This window comes from Haliotis rufescens, unplaced genomic scaffold, assembly GCF_023055435.1.
Source record: "Haliotis rufescens isolate VD_foot unplaced genomic scaffold, xgHalRufe1.0.p SCAF_2, whole genome shotgun sequence".
Taxonomy (NCBI): domain Eukaryota; kingdom Metazoa; phylum Mollusca; class Gastropoda; order Lepetellida; family Haliotidae; genus Haliotis; species Haliotis rufescens.
In genome coordinates this window covers 21981877-22002809 of record NW_025963890.1, presented here as the reverse complement: position 1 = coordinate 22002809, position 20933 = coordinate 21981877, and the positions used below count along the sequence as shown (strand labels likewise).

General features: G+C 41.5%; 1 protein-coding gene across 1 annotated transcript; it reads left to right on the top strand.

The window, feature by feature from the left end:
- The first annotated feature begins 8965 nt into the window (after positions 1 to 8965).
- LOC125381883 (serine-aspartate repeat-containing protein F-like) lies at positions 8966 to 10460 on the top strand. The gene is made up of 2 exons (XM_048399222.1): positions 8966 to 9114; positions 9311 to 10460. Exons 1-2 carry the CDS (start codon positions 8966 to 8968, stop codon positions 10458 to 10460), a joined length of 1299 nt encoding a protein of 432 aa, XP_048255179.1.
- Positions 10461 to 20933: the final 10473 nt, after the last annotated feature.

Sequence of the window (20933 nt, the reverse complement as noted above, 5' to 3'; positions counted from 1 at the left end):
GGAAATGCCGACTGAACTGGCAACGTGACGCCCAGTCATCGTTGAATTCCCTGGATCATTTCTGGTGCTGATGACGTGACAGGTCTTCCAGGGAGAGGTCGTCTTTACTACTCTACCTTCCATGCTTAAACTCTGCATAGTGACACTGGAAGGGACACCCTTCCTTAGTGCAGTACTCATGGCTTTTGGTCTTAAGCCCTTTTCCGCGAGTACTTGATCACTGCACGTCTTTTAAGCTTCCCCTCTGCCCAATGGTCACAGACCCCTGCTGGTTTTACTGAAAGTGAAATAATTTGATCAATTGGCTAAATTGGCAAATAAACCCCTAAGACTTATGTAATGTCTACAGAGATGTCTCTATTTCGCAAATCTATCTATGTGAGGCTAAGAATTTATCAATCAATGTAACTTTTTCATGCCCCCCACCCCCCCCCCCCTAATTTATAACCATTCCCAAACTAAGGTTCAAATTTGAACCCTGCACTATATAGCTATGATAAATATTTCCGGTCCCTTTTTTCCATGCCTCGCTGAATCTCAATCACCCCCCACCCCCTCCACCCCACCCCCCAATCAGGACGAACCGGGATTGGAATCCAAATTGGTGTCGAGCAAATACCTATCTATCCTGTTGCCGTGCTAACCTGACCTATTGCACATGAAAGGCGGCATTATTGTGCAAGAGGGCCTACTGACATACAACTAATGACAGAATCACCGTCAGAAAAAAACCGTGTTTATATTTCTGGTATGTACGATGGCTGTCAGACAAAGCAGTCAGGACAACCGGATATGGTATAAAGAGATCGTGGGTGGTGATGGGTAATAAAATCATCTAAACTGTCAACTTAACTGTCAACAAGATGGCACATTGAAAATAATCACGTGTGTGCAAATGTCTGTTTCGTGATGTTTAATCCATATCAATCAGCTCATCGCAGTTTTTTCTGCACCGTCGACGGTGAGGCACAATGCAGCAGCCTATCAGCCGACCTTTTTGTACATTTAGCTGACTGTGTGTTTTTTGGCGTAGATCCCACCCATCTGACTGCAACGTATCTATCCATGTATCTGTGATTCCTCGTGTTCTGTCTAGCGCTACTTTTAGTCATTTATGATTATTTACGTATATCTAACTATTAATATGTCTATTCATATTTGTTAACATCTGTTCATATGTTCCGTTTGGAGCTACATTTATTCATTTATCATTCTGTACTTCCGAATATATTCAGCCTCTTATGTATATTCGCATTTGTTAACATCTGTTCATATGTTCTGTCAATGCATGTATTCATATCCCTGACATGACAATAAATGTCAATATGTGGATATATACGTGCGCCACATTATTAATGCGACACATTTATTTCATGATTTATGATATTCATATTTTCTATCTATTCATTTGTTCAGTCTTATCATGTGCTTTTATCTATTCATGTGTTCTAAATATTCATTTGTTCTATCAATACATGTGTTCTATCTTTTTTTCATTTCTGTCTGTTCATGTGTTCCATCTATTCACATGTTCTTTCTATTCGGGGAGACGTATGGTCCCAGTCGTCTCAGACGCCGCAAGTCGAGGTGCAGTGTTACTTTTGAAAGGGTTGTTCTATCCATGATGATATAGAACAAGACATAGCTATTGGACTATACATCACTAAAGTGAGCTATACATTATCATATAGAACAATAATTACTCGTGGGGATTCCGAGTGAGAATTGGTCGCGAAACACCCATGCAGGGCGTAAGAGGAGACCACATAGAACGGGTGTCAGGCTCGGTGACTTGCTTGACTGAGTGTCATCGTAGCCAGGTGGGGTGGGTCATTGCTCATAATATCAGCCACTGGATTGTCTGTTCCAGACCGGATTATTTAGGCGCTGCCGCCATATACCTGGGACAGTTCGACGTTTATGAATCTATACTTGTATAACTGTATCAATTCATGTATGAGTCTGCCTATACTTGCATCTTTGTAACCCACTGATTAATCGTTCTATCTTGTCATGAAAAGCTCTATTCAAGTCTCTCTAGTTATGTACTATTGTATCGATTCTGGCGTCTTTCTAACTACGAATACATCGTTCTATCTCACGATTTATATATCTTTCTAGTCATGTATATTTATATCTAGTTATTTAAATAATATGATCTGTTTAGGTGTCGTTCATGTATAATTACATCTTCTCATGTGTACAATTCTTGGCTAAAAATAAAACACGTCATCTCCACTCAAAAGATTTTCGACTTAAAGAATTTCTGGATGGCGAGGTCTACACAACAATGGCGGCCGGGAACAATGTAGAAAGCACTAGATGTCACAACCGATATTTGTCAAAAGGGTGCAAATTAGTCAGTAAAATATCTTATGATCAGAGTTCCCGTGAGCGATCGGACGCCCACTGTCTGAACTTGCCTGCTTTGTGTGGCCGCGAGATGTGCACAGATTCATACCTGTATTAAACAACAGCCACGTCAACTTGGAATTTAAATGAGGGCTTAAAGGTATTGTCAGACATATTGGTTACACTATTTCCGTCCCATGTGACTCGACTGACACGTCCCTTTAATACCATTCTTTATTATTTACCTTGCACATGGGGGCTGAGTGTTACCGTACTTACCTTAATATAATGGCTGCGCAAAATGTATAATTTAAATTACGGCGTATATCCGGAGATGTCGATTTATGTGTTGAGTATTTTCGTGCATATACTAGTTGTAGTCTGTGTTATATTTGAAATATGTAAAATGATGTAAGTACTGTACTGTACTGTCGGTATCTATATCCTGTTTATCCTAAACTACTGTTCAACACAAACACAATGCGCATGTTGTGCATATCAGTGTATAACGATGAAGGCCGGGTTGATGATCAAATAAGTACATGAAGTTTGGACTCATGGTTTTAACGTGTTTTATGCCGTATCATGTACAGCAGCATGCGGACCGTTTGATAAAAAGAAAACCTTTTTCTTATCAGTCAGTAGTCATTATGCTCGATGGTACATACCAGTCATTTTAGAAGTATTGGCTTGACAGAAAACAGGGTTTTGTCATATATAATGTTAATGGAAAAAGTCACCTGTATTCCATTGAGTTAAAAAGCTATGAAATACGAGGGGTGGCTGAAATGTATTGAAACCAAACTATCCCTTTACAGTTTGCATGTAGTAAGTTCAATATGTCCATGCTTACTGGATGCATTTGAATCAAATACCCAACCAGACAGCATATGTCTGCAGGCATCAAAGTGACTTGGAAATCTGTTGATGAAAATGAACAAATTTGGCTACCATGCTATCATCGAGTATCTCAAACTGAAGGGCTAACTCCAACAGCCATCCATGTGGACATGGTGTCAACTTTAGGGGATAATGCTCCTTCCTTTGCCACTGTTAAGAGGAGGCCAGTGAGTTTAAGGAGGGAAGGGGGCCTCGAAGAGGATCCAAGATCAGGAAGACCTTCAACTGCCACCACGAAGGAAACCGTTGATAAAATACACGATATGATTATGGGTGATCGACGTCTCACCACATGTCACATAGCCAATACAGAAGGCATCTCTTATAAAAGAGTTGAGAACATTCAGAGGAATGATCTGAAACCAAGGTTTCAGCACGCTGGGCTCCAAGGCTTCTGACTCCTCATCAGAAACGCTCCAGGTTCATCATCTCTCGTGAGAATGTACGTCGTTTTGAAGCAGAACCAGCTAATTTTACTGAGCGATTTGTAACCATTGATGAGTCTTGGATTCACCGCCATAAGACCATCAGACTAAAACAACAGTCAAACCAGTGGAAACATCTAACGTCTCTTCCTCCGAATAACAAAGCAACCTCTGTTCCACCAGCTGACAAAGTGATTTCTGGGATTCCAAAGGAATCCTACTGGTGGACAACCTCCCTGAAGATCAGACAATTACTAGCCAGTATTATGCTAATCGCTTTGGCAACTGCGTGAAAATATCAAGGCAAAACGTCGTGGAAAACTCACTAAGGTTTGATGTTCAACACCAGGACAATTACCTGTGCAGGATCTGTTGTCGCTATGGCTGCAATGCATGGCTGAGGCTTTGAACTCAATGAACATCCTCCGAACATCACCAGATTTGGCACTGTCAGGTTTCCACCTCCTCTCAAAGTATAGAAAGAACTATCTTGCAAGCATTAGGATATAATGATGACGCCATATCTGCTGTACATGACTCTTTACACCACATGAGGAAGCCTTCTACACCATTGGGATCCAGGGACCCCAGCATCGCTGGCAGAACTAAGTGGACCTCGGAGGGGATTATTTTGATAAATAAATAGCAACGAACTCAATTAATGCATCCGTCAAAGTTAGGCTTAGAACTTTTAAATCACCCCTCATATTTAAACAAGAAGGTGGCAGTAACGACGATACCAAAGTGTATAAGTAAATACTTAAACACACAGAATATGTTTAAAATGTATAATATAAAACGTGAAAAGATTGTACCGACGAAAAAGGAGAAGAAAACGCTTAATTCCAAGGTTTTCAATCGGTAATAGTTTTTGCTCAAATTTAATTCAAGTATAGTTCGGCTGTACGATTAAACAAGTGATTTGTACGATTTGCAGGGTTTGGTCGTGAAGATTACTACATTGTTTAAGCGCCATGTTTGAAGGGCATGATGTTCAAGTGCCGATTACTTGACCCCGCGTGTAATGTTTCTGGCCTAGTTTATAAATTCCACGATAAGATAAGATATTTAATCAAAACATCTGAATGTCGAAGTATGGGGACGGTGACTGTCTTAGTGTACATGTACCGATTGCAAGGATAATCATCATCATCATCATCATAATTATAATAATAATACTACGACTAATAATAGGAACAAATACTTACTGATTTTTTTTATGATTATACTATTTTTATCCCCAAACGGTTTGACGATATCTAACCATGTTGATAAGCCAGGCTCCAGCTGTTTCAGTGCTTCGACCAAAACAGCGACCTCGAGTAAAGGTGGTGGAGCTAACTAGGTTACACTATCACAATCCACTTCCGCGTGGAATCCACGTGCATATGGTGTTTCTTACAATTTATTATGGGGAATGATACTAAATAAACGATACGTCAAATGAAACTATGCAATTAATGATTTGAAGCACTGGGGTATATCCAGCAACGCTTTGAAGTATATGCTTTTTGTGGACATTTGATTCTGAAACATGTTACACATGTCTTTAATGTACCGTAACGGAAAGGTAGTAAACTATATAACGTTTGATGTACTTTAATTAAATGAAATTACATGAAACGAATTCAATTACTTTATTCTTTAAGTAGTAATTATATATATTGTTTCGGAAGAAATAGATACCAGTATGCATGAAGTTTTAATACTACGAAGAAAAAGTTCTAATTTGCATAGTTAATGAATCATTGAGTGATTGTATTCCTGATTAGAATGAACAAAAAGGACAAAATCAATTTATTGTGTATGAGTTTCAAACCAATACATACTCTTAATCAATTTGGATAATTGGCTACAACCTGGAAGTGACGGTTCGTGTCAGATGTTGCTTAGACTGAACAGCGACAGGCAGGTAAATAGATATCAACCAGACAGACAAATAGATGTCAACTAGTTAACAACCAGAAAGACAGATGTCAACCAGACAAGCAGATTTCAGCCAGGCAGATGTCAACCAGACAAGCAGACTTCAACCAGATAAACAAGCAGATGTCAACCAGACGGACAAACAGATGTCAACCAGATAAACAATAAGAAAGACAGATTTCAACCAGTTAGACAAACACATGTCAACCAGACAGACAAACAGATGTCAACCAGATAAACAACCAGAAAGAAAGATGTCAACCAGACAAGCAAATTTCAACCAGAAAGACAAACATATGTCAACAAGACAAGCAGATGTCAAACAGATAAACAACCAGAAAGACAGATTTCAACCAGACAGATGTCAACCAGGCAAGCAGACTTCAACAAGATAGACAAACAGATGTCAACCAGGCGGACAAACAGAAATCCACAAGACGGAGAAGAAGATTTCAATCACATAGACAAGCAGAAGGGCAAGCAGACGGCTCAACAGAAGCAGACTCAGAAGTAGACTCGGAAGTACACACGAAAGTAGACATAGAAGTAGACACAGAAGAAGACTCGGAAGTACACACGGTAGTAGACACAGAAGTAGACACAGAGGTAGACACAGAAGTAGACACAGAAGGAGACTCGGAAGTACACACGGAAGTAGACACAGAAGGAGACTCTGAAGTACACACGGAAGTAGACACAGAAGGAGACTCGGAAGTACACACGGAAGTAGACACAAAGGTAGACAAACGGAAGTAGACTCAGAAGTAGACTCGGAAGTACACACGGAGGTAGACATAGAAGTAGACACAGAAGTAGACACAGAAGTAGACTCGGAAGTACACACGGAAGTAGACATAGAAGTAGACACAGAAGTAGACACGGAAGTAGACTCGGAAGTACACACGGAAGTAGACACAGAAGGAGACTCGGAAGTACACACGGAAGTAGACACAGAAGTAGACTCAGAAGTAGACACAGAAGTAGACACAGAGGTTGACACAGAAGGAGACACAGAAGGAGACTCGGAAGTACACACGGAAGTAGACACAGAAGGAGACTCGGAAGTACACACGGAAGTAGACACAGAAGTAGACACAGAAGTAGACACAGAAGTAGACTCGGAAGTACACAATGAAGTAGGCTCAGAAGTAGACACAGAAGTAGACTCAGAAGTGGACTCGGAAGTACACACAGAAGTAGACTCAGAAGTAGACTCGGAAGTACACACGGAAGTAGACACAGAAGTAGACTCAGAAGTGGACTTATATGGCTGTTGAGGACACCACAAATAGGCTTCACTTTGAGGAAACAAACCTGGTTACTAAAGAACGCTTTAACCACAATACTATACATACGACCTCCTATTGCTATGACTCAAACTTTACCATTGATAAACCTACATGTATTTTAGGCATGTGACATGACGTGTTTATAAACACACGAGACTCCGTACCGTCACCTTTGTCACATCCTGGTAGCCAACTCCTCCAAAGAGCGACCTTGACCTACACTATCTCCACAGTACGAGATTAGGGCCTGACGAATTCGCAAACAACACTAAGTACATCATGTCTCTGTCAACAAATTCTACATGTGTGTCAAAGTGCTTTATGTGCTAAATTGTCCACCTATTACAGTTCGACCGGCATCTGTCGTTTCTGATCCACATCCAGGGCCTCGGGTTTAACGACATGAGCCCAGTTCGAGTTAATTATAAAGACTGTTTGCAAACTTGAGTTTTTGACACTTTTCGTTCGGATATCTTGTCCAAAACACGCTTTGGCGTTTGTGTGTTTTTCGTGGCAAATCGTGGATTCATTCAGCAAACATCGGCAATCATACTCTATGTTTAGAAAGACGGCTTCCCACCCGAAAAGATTGTACCGACGAAAAAGGAGAAGAAAACGCTTAATTCCAAGGTTTTCAATCGGTAATAGTTTTTGCTCAAATTTAATTCAAGTATAGTTCGGCTGTACGATTAAACAAGTGATTTGTACGATTTGCAGGGTTTGGTCGTGAAGATTACTACATTGTTTAAGCGCCATGTTTGAAGGGCATGATGTTCAAGTGCCGATTACTTGACCCCGCGTGTAATGTTTCTGGCCTAGTTTATAAATTCCACGATAAGATAAGATATTTAATCAAAACATCTGAATGTCGAAGTATGGGGACGGTGACTGTCTTAGTGTACATGTACCGATTGCAAGGATAATAATCATCATCATCATCATCATCATAATTATAATAATAATACTACGACTAATAATAGGAACAAATACTTACTGATTTTTTTTATGATTATACTATTTTTATCCCCAAACGGTTTGACGATATCTAACCATGTTGATAAGCCAGGCTCCAGCTGTTTCAGTGCTTCGACCAAAACAGCGACCTCGAGTAAAGGTGGTGGAGCTAACTAGGTTACACTATCACAATCCACTTCCGCGTGGAATCCACGTGCATATGGTGTTTCTTACAATTTATTATGGGGAATGATACTAAATAAACGATACGTCAAATGAAACTATGCAATTAATGATTTGAAGCACTGGGGTATATCCAGCAACGCTTTGAAGTATATGCTTTTTGTGGACATTTGATTCTGAAACATGTTACACATGTCTTTAATGTACCGTAACGGAAAGGTAGTAAACTATATAACGTTTGATGTACTTTAATTAAATGAAATTACATGAAACGAATTCAATTACTTTATTCTTTAAGTAGTAATTATATATATTGTTTCGGAAGAAATAGATACCAGTATGCATGAAGTTTTAATACTACGAAGAAAAAGTTCTAATTTGCATAGTTAATGAATCATTGAGTGATTGTATTCCTGATTAGAATGAACAAAAAGGACAAAATCAATTTATTGTGTATGAGTTTCAAACCAATACATACTCTTAATCAATTTGGATAATTGGCTACAACCTGGAAGTGACGGTTCGTGTCAGATGTTGCTTAGACTGAACAGCGACAGGCAGGTAAATAGATATCAACCAGACAGACAAATAGATGTCAACTAGTTAACAACCAGAAAGACAGATGTCAACCAGACAAGCAGATTTCAGCCAGGCAGATGTCAACCAGACAAGCAGACTTCAACCAGATAAACAAGCAGATGTCAACCAGACGGACAAACAGATGTCAACCAGATAAACAATAAGAAAGACAGATTTCAACCAGTTAGACAAACACATGTCAACCAGACAGACAAACAGATGTCAACCAGATAAACAACCAGAAAGAAAGATGTCAACCAGACAAGCAAATTTCAACCAGAAAGACAAACATATGTCAACAAGACAAGCAGATGTCAAACAGATAAACAACCAGAAAGACAGATTTCAACCAGACAGATGTCAACCAGGCAAGCAGACTTCAACAAGATAGACAAACAGATGTCAACCAGGCGGACAAACAGAAATCCACAAGACGGAGAAGAAGATTTCAATCACATAGACAAGCAGAAGGGCAAGCAGACGGCTCAACAGAAGCAGACTCAGAAGTAGACTCGGAAGTACACACGAAAGTAGACATAGAAGTAGACACAGAAGAAGACTCGGAAGTACACACGGTAGTAGACACAGGAGTAGACACAGAGGTAGACACAGAAGTAGACACAGAAGGAGACTCGGAAGTACACACGGAAGTAGACACAGAAGGAGACTCGGAAGTACACACGGAAGTAGACACAAAGGTAGACAAACGGAAGTAGACTCAGAAGTAGACTCGGAAGTACACACGGAGGTAGACATAGAAGTAGACACAGAAGTAGACACAGAAGTAGACTCGGAAGTACACACGGAAGTAGACATAGAAGTAGACACAGAAGTAGACACAGAAGTAGACTCGGAAGTGCACACGGAAGTAGACACAGAAGGAGACTCGGAAGTACACACGGAAGTAGACACAGAAGTAGACTCAGAAGTAGACACAGAAGTAGACACAGAGGTTGACACAGAAGGAGACACAGAAGGAGACTCGGAAGTACACACGGAAGTAGACACAGAAGGAGACTCGGAAGTACACACGGAAGTAGACACAGAAGTAGACACAGAAGTAGACACAGAAGTAGACTCGGAAGTACACACGGAAGTAGACATAGAAGTAGACACAGAAGTAGACACAGAAGTAGACTCGGAAGTACACATGGAAGTAGACACAGAAGGAGACTCGGAAGTACACACGGAAGTAGACACAGAAGTAGACACAGAAGTAGACACAGAAGTAGACACAGAGGTTGACACAGAAGGAGACACAGAAGGAGACTCGGAAGTACACACGGAAGTAGACACAGAAGGAGACTCGGAAGTACACACGGAAGTAGACACAGAAGTAGACACAGAAGTAGACACAGAAGTAGACTCGGAAGTACACAATGAAGTAGGCTCAGAAGTAGACACAGAAGTAGACTCAGAAGTAGACTCGGAAGTACACACGGAAGTAGGCTCAGAAGTAGACTCAGAAGTGGACTCGGAAGTACACACAGAAGTAGACTCAGAAGTAGACTCGGAAGTACACACGGAAGTAGACACAGAAGTAGACACAGCAGGAGACTCAGAAGTAGACTCGGAAGTACACACGGAAGTAGACACAGAGGTAGACACAGAAGGAGACTCAGAAGTAGACTCGGAAGTACACACGGAAGTAGACACAGAAGTAGACACAGAAGGAGACTCGGAAGTACACACGGGAGTGGGCATAGATGTACAAACAGGCGTAGACACAGAAGTAGACTCGCACAAAGACGAGCATAGAGCGTTGTTTCCTAAACGGGTGCACGTGAGGGTGCATAATGTATACACGGTGCTTGGATTATTTGATCGGATAAATAATATTCTGAAACTCTGAACATTTACTGGTTACCTATACAGTCGAACAAGCGTTTCTGGAACTCCTGTTTTCTCGTGATGTCGTTCAAGATAATGTAACTTACTGGTCACGGAAGAATCCTGAGCTACGCTCTGTTGTCTCATATCGGTACACCGCTTGTCTCGAAATACGGACAACTCGAACGAAATTCGATGGTCAAAAGGTTCTTCGCGTTCACGGCGTTTCGCAGTGGTGGATTCACTTTATCGTTGTTATCCACAAACAAACAATCATACACATTTGATCAAATACATTTTTTGTGTTGAGTTTAATAATGAGTGAGTATTGTTTAGCCGTTCTTTAACAATATTCCAAAAATATGGCTGTTGAGGACACCACAAATAGGCTTCACTTTGAGGAAACAAACCTGGTTACTAAAGAACGCTTTAACCACAATACTATACATACGACCTCCTATTGCTATGACTCAAACTTTACCATTGATAAACCTACATGTATTTTAGGCATGTGACATGACGTGTTTATAAACACACGAGACTCCGTACCGTCACCTTTGTCACAACCTGGTAGCCAACTCCTCCAAAGAGCGACCTTGACCTACACTATCTCCACAGTACGAGATTAGGGCCTGACGAATTCGCAAACAACACTAAGTACATCATGTCTCTGTCAACAAATTCTACATGTGTGTCAAAGTGCTTTATGTGCTAAATTGTCCACCTATTACAGTTCGACCGGCATCTGTCGTTTCTGATCCACATCCAGGGCCTCGGGTTTAACGACATGAGCCCAGTTCGAGTTAATTATAAAGACTGTTTGCAAACTTGAGTTTTTGACACTTTTCGTTCGGATATCTTGTCCAAAACACGCTTTGGCGTTTGTGTGTTTTTCGTGGCAAATCGTGGATTCATTCAGCAAACATCGGCAATCATACTCTATGTTTAGAAAGACGGCTTCCCGCCCGAAATTTCCTATTCGTCATATTTGTGAATGGATAGAACTAAGTATATACATTTGTGAACGGTCTACCGCCATGAATGAAATAGTACAGAGTCTTGTAGCCGGCTAAACAAGGTGTGACATTGCAGCATCGCGGAGAGTTAAATTTAAGTTATATCTTAAAATTAATGACCTATCTAAAGTTAACAACGTACAACCACTGACATTACGCGAGCGACAGCAGCGATGTTACAAAGACAGAAATATGAGCCAGCTATTCATCGTAATAGAGCTTTTCCCGAATTGGAAATTATGTCATCGACATTTTATGAACACATACATCTGATAAAAGTTTAAGGGACGGTAGTGTAGGGTAGTGGTTAAAATCTTTGCGTCGTCTTTCCGGGTTCGATTCCTCAAAAAAGTACAATATACGGATCCCATTTCTTGCGTCCCTAGCCCAGATATTTCTGGAATATTTTTATAAATGGCATAAAAAAGATTGTCTCAGGGATTGTAGTTGTTGATGAAACAATACATCTTTTCGGTATTTTTTCTTGTAAACACCACAATAAACAGAGAATGAAGACTGGCTACAAAAACATATTGCTTGAGTCCCTGTCATCTTTTGCAATACGACGCCGACGAGTCTCGATGCAGTGCAGTTGTCCTTACCTCGTCAATTGTCAATGAGACATTTCCAAGAATATCATTCAAGCAGAATTCCTCATCTCATTGCAATTTACCGACAGTACGAAATGGTTGGTCTATAAAATTAAAGGTAGTGAGGTGAAATGGGTGTAACGTCGCGTCAAAGATTATTGCACTTATATCGCGACGTGCATGCACGTGTGTGTGTGTGGCTGCTTGTACTAGTCCGGACTGAAAGTGCTAGCTCACTGAGATACCATGCCGCAGTTTAACATGAACACCCCACTCAGACACAGTATACTGACTCCGAACCGACCAGTCCTTGTTTTAGCCCCTTGATGCCGAGCGCCAGACAGGGTAACAACAAGTACCATCTTGTAACGTCTTTTGGTCGGGGATCGAACCCCGGACCTTCCGCTCTCCGGGCGGACGCTCTACCACTAGACCACGGAGGCGGTCTAAAATTAAAGAAAAATAACTAAGTAGAAATCTGCATTGTTGGACGATAATGTGTTTAGCATAATAGAGATTATTATCCGTGCATGTGTGCCATACTGATTTTACAAAACGAGTGTAAGAAATTTTGTATTTTCAGAGCGAGAGCGAGGGTGATACATGAATCTTTACATAATTTACGTCTGAAATACTACAGTACAACAACGGTATTAGAAGGTATTTCACCAGTAAATATATTGTTGTTGTAAATCGCGACTATTGGATGCTGCAAGATGAGTAGAAGCTCACAGCATCCTTCGATACCACTGCAACACGAGTTGAGACATTCGCCCTCTCCCAGGTAGCCTCCCCTTTCCCTCTCTTATTCTTGCGAAATAACCCTAAAGCACATCTCCCTTCAATCTTAAGTCTCACTGCGCGAGGGTTAGGATTAAATTCCCAGCTCGCTAAAGTTCACCAAGTCCTCGATCAAATACAACAGAGAGAAATGCAAAAAAAAAAATCACACTTAAACTTAAACCGCCAATGAGAAAGAAACGCTGAAATTTAAAATAAAGATTTAAGATTTATATGCCCGATTAACAAAGACCTTTGCTCTGAGCTCGCGTCGCTTTACCCTGACGTGAAGTTTATGCGTTGCTGTGTCGCTCAAGCTGTTAATTATAGAGGATGGGACTCGCATTTAACACTTTTTTATAGCTCAGTAATCCGACTGTTCGATTTCAAGATGCCGCAGTGATGAGCGGATTGAAATGCGCATATAGTTCAGCGTTACTTTCAGCACCTGAGGCATCGCCTGGGCTGACACGTGAAACGAAACAAGTCATGGTTGCTTGCAGGTCATTTTCGTTATTTAACTTGTAATTAGCGTGGTTTGTTACTGATGCTTAGTTTATAGAGAACGATGCACTAAGAAGTAGTCTGTACTTGTACTTGGTGGACTAGAGTTGACTAGAGTTCTTCGGTCAGTGGAAACTATGAGTGTAAGATCCAACGGTATGTATATATCAGTGCCCCTCCCTAAAATACCTCCGTTCATCCTCTTCTCCGGTTTTGAAATCTGTTGGTCTTCATGTGCATCAAAGCCCGAATAAGAGCAGATTAGGATGGAGACTGGTTGGCTATTTGTGTGTTACCGTAACCAACCGACTGGATCGAGGTTCGTGCTATCAACCACTGGTTTGAAGAATTGGATTGGAAATTATCAGATGAAATAGTCCTCATACAAAGTAGGGGAGATGTTGAAAGGAGTATGTGGAGTGAAATGGGGTTTAACGAGGCGATCAAGATTAATGCACTCATACAGCGACGTGTGTGTGTGTGTGTGTGTGTGTGTGTGTGTGTGTGTGTGTGTGTGTGTGTGTGTGTGTGTGTGTGTGTGTGCTTGTACTAGTCCGGGCTAATGACGATTTTATCCATGACACCATGCCGCAGTTTATCATGAATACCCAACTCAGACACAGTTTACTCTGAACCGAACCAGTCCTTGTTTTATCCATTTAATGCCGCCCGGAGAGCGGAAGGTCCGGGGTTCGATCCCCTGCCGCGTCATTCAAAAAGACGGTAAACGATTGTACTTGTTGTTACCCTGTCTGGCGCTCGGCATTAAGGGGCTAAATCAAGGACTGGTCGGCTCGGAGTCCATATACTGTGTCTGAGTGGGGTATTCATGTTACACTGCGGCATGGTATCTCAGTGGGCTAGCACTTTCAATCGGCATCAGTCCGTACAAGCAGCCACACACACACACACACGTGCATGCACGTCGCTATATAAGTGCTATAATCTTGGACGAGACGTTAAACCCAATTTCACCTCACCTCACCTTTAATGCCGAGCGCCAGGCAGAATAACAACAAGTACCATCTGTTAACGTCTTTTGATGTCGATTCCCAACATGGGTGAAAATAGCATTTGAAGCACATTATTGGTGTCCACAGTTGGGTAGACTGGCATATGACTCACTCACTCACTCACTCACTCACTCACTCACTCACTCACTCACACACCCACTCAAAACCTACTCACTCCCTCACATACCGATCGATTCACTGTTCAGCATCTGGTTTGTCTGTACCAGACACACAAAAGTACCTGACGTCATAGAACGGGAACATCTCTAAACGTGGCGTGAAAAATCCATTCTCACATTCACTCAACGACAAACCTGTTTCTAAAGCTTTTTGTAATGCAAGACGTCTTCCCATTGAACCAGCCGTGTTAGTCAAGCCTGTCCCAGTCCTGCTTCCGTATGGGTCAACTTGACACCGGATACCAGGTTAAGTGGCCATGGTGGTCGTAACAAGAGAGCTATCAGTAGCCCTTAAGGCTCTTTTATGAACCTTTTGGTCCTGTTAAATTGCTCTCCTCTGTCCCCATCAATGCTGCGGTAGTTTCTCGTGCTAAACAAAATTATACGTCAGTCTCACCCGTCCAATCTGATTACGAGGAAAGAAGGCTGATAATTTCTCAGAAAGTTCTTTTGTCGGGACAAATTACAAGCTCCTTCAAGGCTAAACTGACCATACAAGAAGTGTTGCTATATTTGTCTACATCTCCTGTGTTAGCCAACGCCCTTAAAAAATCACGTGTTGGTTAAAGAACACACTGTTATTTGTAAAGCGGTGATTTTATCGTTTTCGTTTTTTTTAGTCACACGCTGGTTTAATGCAAGAATGAAGCTCGGTTTCCTCTCCCTTTGGTTCTTTCTGCTGTCTTCACAGTCATAAAATAAGATTCCGTTCATCCTTCCCCGCGGGGGCGAACCACTGTGTTCCTACACCTATAGCCATCGTTTGGTTTAGGTCGAAAGGGTCTTTACTGTCGTAGCAAGTCAGCCGTCAGTTCAGCTGTGAAATGTGATGGGTAGCGAGCGTTCTCAACAAGTTGGATCGCAACGATTACGGGATAAGAAGCGGGTTGGACAATGGAATGATGATATAGCCTGTTTGGATGCACGCCTCGGGTTAATGCAAGCGTTAGGCTTAATGGTTTGGATAAACATTACTCAAACGTCTTGAATGTAAGCCTAAATCAGGCGTACTTAAAAGGTTTAAAGCTATTTCAAATAGTTTAGACATCCTGGATGTGCGTGTTTTCAAATTCTGGGAAAATGATATATGGTAATTCCGTGTTGAAATGAGATATAACAAAAGTTATTTAAATGGAACAGTGTTTAATAAATAAACGTAGAACCTTATGAAGGGGTAGCTATAAGTCAACCCCGAGTGTCCATTCTTTGTATAGATTCCATGGTATTGTTATAAATGCACTGGGCCCAATCACTGCCATAGTTTCGTTTTTGGACCGATGCGAAAACGCGAACTTAAAATAACCGTCCAATCAAATTGCTTTCATGACCAAGAGACATTTTGTACTAAGTTAGTGATAAATTTGTGGTGACGTCACTTCCGAAACGAAGTATGGCAGCGAATGGAAAATATATTTGAACTATAATACCCCGGATAATCTACTGCTCGCTATAGCCATACTATTATAAAATGCTAGAAGTATTCCATTAAAACGTTTACGTCCAATTTGGCATGACATCAACAGTCCGTTATCTAATTGAATGTAAGAGTGAGGAAGGTTGGTTTAAGGCTGCTCTGAACAGTCATATCACGGCGTGTCAGCTTAATGTGGGAGGAAAGCCCGAAGTGATGCAGGTCTTAGACGTCTAACAGTTTGGTGAAACACGTTAACACGGGACCGCCTTCTGGGTTTAGTGGTAGAGCGTCCGCCCGGAGAGCGGAAGGTCCGCGGTTCGAACCCCGGCCGCGTCATACCAAAAGACGTTGAAAGATGGTACTTGTTATTACCCTGTCTGGCGCTCGGCATAAAGGGGCTAAAACAAGGATTGGTCGGCTAGGAGTCAGTATACTGTGTCTGAGTGGGGTATTCATGTTAAACTGCGGCATGCGCGTCGCTACATAAGTGCAATAATCTTGGCCGCGACGTTAAACCCCATTTCACCTCACCTCACCATTAAGACGGGCATGGTGCTGACAAACCTCCGATCATATTCGGCATGAATCCACTGTCAGCGTATCCTGGGACGCTAAGGTACGCAAATGTGCACAGCAAATTGCGGCGCATTAAATCACTGGAACACCCATACCTCCTTATTAAAAAATATATATTTGTAATGCTTTAAATGTTACCGATGACATTACTATCATCTCGATAATCAGGCAAATGTTCCCTTTAATGTCGCTGTAATGATCTCCAATTACAGTAAACTACGGTTATAACGAACCCAAAGGGACCACTAATTGTAGTTCGTTATAACCGTAGTTCGTTATAAGCATACATACAGCTTTAATACAGCAAATTTTAGGGAAAAATGTAAGTTCGTTATATCCGTCAGTTCGTTATAAACGTAGTTAACTGTACCAGCTAAATACAACAACCACAAGAACTCCAACGATAATTATGTTCCTTCAACAATTTACCATTATTCACGTGAGGAATCTACGGAATCTAACACGTTTGCATGTGCACTGACTAAACAAATCCCAAACTTCTGCACTCGACGACCACCATGTCAGAAATACACACAGTCAAGATATGCGATTGTATGTGTTATTGTGAATGAAACTACGGGCATTCCAGGGGACCTGAGGATGTTCGTTTATCAATCTTTGACGGGTCAGAGAGTGTGCACGAAGGTGAAGGTTAAGGTTGAAATTCAATCTGACAATGAATCACTGCGAGGGTTTAAGACTGCAAGCGTGTGACAGTGATATGCGTTTAGAACTATTCCCTTTCGTCGTGGTTGGTATTCAAGAAGGATTCAAGGGTCTGCTCTTTACATGACTACTATCAATTTGGCGCGACTAAACTTATACATAACAGCCATGCAAATGACAAACCATGTTAATCAGAATGGTAATGATCCCAGGGAAGTCGTTGAGGTTAACACCGTTCCATATTAATGAACAACGGGTACAGATTCTATTGTATTCTATCACAGTATATCATGACGAATGACTGTGTGCATGTTCTTCCGGACCACTTAGAGTGAGTGAGTTAATATTTTACCGCAGCCATCTCTGCGAGGAATTAATTGAAGGATTTAAAATTGCTTGATTGTTTGATTGCTTGATGTGTGAGTGAGTGAGTGTGGGTGAGTGAGTGGTGGTTGGGTTTGAGAGTGAGTGAGTGAGTGTGGGTGGTCGTGTGAGTGAGTGAGGGTGTGTGAGTGAGTGAGGGAGTGAGAGGGAGTGAGTGAAAGTGGGTGGGTGAGTGAGTGAGTGAGTGATCGAGTGAGTGAGTGAGTGAGTGAGTTGTATGAGTGAGTGAGTGAGTTGTATGAGTGAGTGAGTGAGGCAAGCGGCGACATGGGACACAAAGAACATGTCACCATGTGGAGAAGCAATCTTGAACCTCCACTTTGACGAATCACCGCACTAACTACAAGACTTCCCTACATCATTCCTTGATAAGAACGCTTGAAAATAATCATGGTATTGTCGCTGATGCCTTCTGGTAGTGTCCTGTGAAGATTAGGTCTTCAGCAACACATGCTTGCCGTAAAAGGCGACTTTGCTTGTCGTAAGAGGCGACTAACGGAATCGGGTGGTAAGGCTCGCTGACTTGGTTGATGCATGTCATGGTATCCCAATTGCGTAGATCGATGTTCATGATATCAATCACTGGATTGTCTTGTCCAGACTTGATTATTTACAGACCGTCATCATATAGCTGGAATATTGTTGAGTGTGTCGTTAAACAACAAACAAACAAAACTTCTGGTCGTATGATTTGCATGAACAAATATTGCCTATTTGCGTATTTCAAACATATGATGGAAAGGGCTGTAGTTCAATTATAAAATAACGCTTAATCCACCCATGTTGCAAACAAAAGAAATGTGCGCTTATGAACACTCTATTTGCAATCATGGCTAAAAAAAATTATAAAAAATATTTAACCCCTTCCTTAACACGATAAAAGTGGTTTTTTTTAAATGACTACGATTTTAAAGGCAAGGCGGCTTTGGTAATAATACAAAGACGCTTTGTAGATAGGATGCCGTAAAGTCTATATGTTCTACCGGTTTCTTTATAAGACTAGCTGTTGGTAAACGGGCGCATCGCCGAGTAAATAACACCTGCTGAGCTGGCAGAAGTGACACAATGGACACAAGATGACACAATGCTATATATACCACCTCAGTGAGTCAGTGCTGCGTGACTCGGTAGAGCTGAAAGGCTGAAGAGGGTAGAAACTGCACCCGGTGACAACAACACTACCTTTGTGATAACTCCTTGTATAATAGCATAAGTGCTAAAGAATAGCCGCGTTGTCCACGAACCTCTGTGTATGCTCCTGCACTTCAAGCCTGTACACTGAACGATGTTCTGTGGGGTGGGGTGGGGTGGGGGGTGGGGGGCTTCACACATTGTACCCATGTCGGGAGTCGAACCAGGGTCTTCTGCGTGATGAACGAACGCTTTAACCACTAGGCTTCCTGACCGCCCCTGGTTGGTTATACATAACACAGAACAATATAAGCCAATTCTCAAAAACATGTCTATTTAATCTGTAAGATGTTTGTATTGCCGTCGTGGTTCGAGGACACAAAGTCATCAAGGTCAGGTACCGTGACCACCCGATCCTCATTTTAATCGGATTTTGTAACTGATAACATAGTCTGCAGGACACTGATTTTACCCAGCGGACTGCAAGTAGGGCGTCTGTAGGATGATATATTTAGAAGAATGTCAGCCGTTACTGGTGAGGTGAGGTGAAATGGGGTTTAACGTCGCTTCCAAGATTTTTACACTTATATAGCGACGTGCATGTACGTGTTCGGTTTGTGTGGCTGCTTCTACTAGTCCGGACTGATGCCGTTTTATAGTGCTAGCTCACTTAGATACCATGCTGCAGTTTAACATGAATACCCCACTCAGACACAGTATACTGACTCCGAGCAGACCAGTCCTTGTTTTAGACCCTTAATGCCGAGCCAGACAGGGTAACAACAAGTACCATCTTTTAACGTCTTTTGGTATGACGCGGTCGGGGATGGAACCCCAGTCCTTCCGCTCTTCGGACGGACGCTCTACCACTAGACCACGGAGGCGGTCTCAGCCGTTACTGAGTGAGTGATGAGTGAGTGTGTTTGTGTGATTGCGTGAGTGAGTGAGTCACATATTAAGTGAGTGAGTGTAACACCGCTTTGAACCGTATTCTGGTTATGTTAGGATATTTAATCCTAATGATGGTGTAAAAACCGAAATAAGGGGCATACGTGGCCCACGAGAACGGGTTTGATGTCAACAACACAAGCAACATAATCAAGGCGAACGGGATCTACCTTGGAGCAAAACGGGTTTTTTCTAGTTCCAACATAAAAAGACTTGTTTGTACAATGTTAAATCTACGTTTTCTTCAAACAAAAAACAAACTCCTCATCAGATAAAAAATGTTTTTTCATACTTTTTTATATTAACTTTTCAAATAAAAATCTTTTTCATAATGGCCAAACATTCGCCTCTTTCCGCAGATTCACTTTAAACAAAATTGACTTGTGGCGAGCGTTTTCCGCGATATGAAAGTTATGTCCTCAGGTAGGAAACGATCTGACAATCCAGCCAGGTGGGTTCGTGTGATGACGAGAAAGACATTAACACGCGGTGACTTATCTATTACATCACATAGACACGGTACTTGGATAACCTTTACCTGGAAAATAGGATGACATTTAAACATCAAAGGCTTTCCTGATGCCGCGGTTCTGATGCAACCCGATACGACAAAACACTCATTGTGCGCAGCTTCCTGTGTTTCCGCTGATAACCTGCACGATATCAACATTCCTGTTTGTCTTGTGTTTGCGAAGACCGTTTTCATGAAACCAGGTTTTTTAAACATTTAAAGGTGCATTTTTTCCTGATATTTCGATTAAAGTAATGTTTATGTGCAACAGGATACGTTTTCGATCAGATTGAAATATAAAACACGAACAAATGTTTACTGCAGTTCGTGAGTGAGAGTGAGTGAAAGAATGACGAGCCAACGATTTGACTACCAGGCAACCACAACCGGCCATATATAAAACAATCGACGTAAAATGTGCTTCAATAGAGACAAATATTACAAATCCAGTGAAAAAGATCCCTTATTGATGGAACTTTTATTAAAGAGATACATACATATCTTTATTAGTCCGGCAAGGTTTTTACTTCTTGTTAAAATCTATGATGGGGCACTTTGTATATGATCACAACTGGTGTGTAATATACGGGCAGTCTTTATTGACATCCTGTAGAATGACCCATTGTAAAAATCCAGCAATTGTCAATTCACATTTACAACATATACAATTAAAGAAGAAGTGTTTCAATCGATTTCACGTCCTTTAACAGACCACCATCCTCAATACTTTTTACACTTCAAACAAACACAATATGGAGGACACCGGCCGCTCCTTTTAAAACA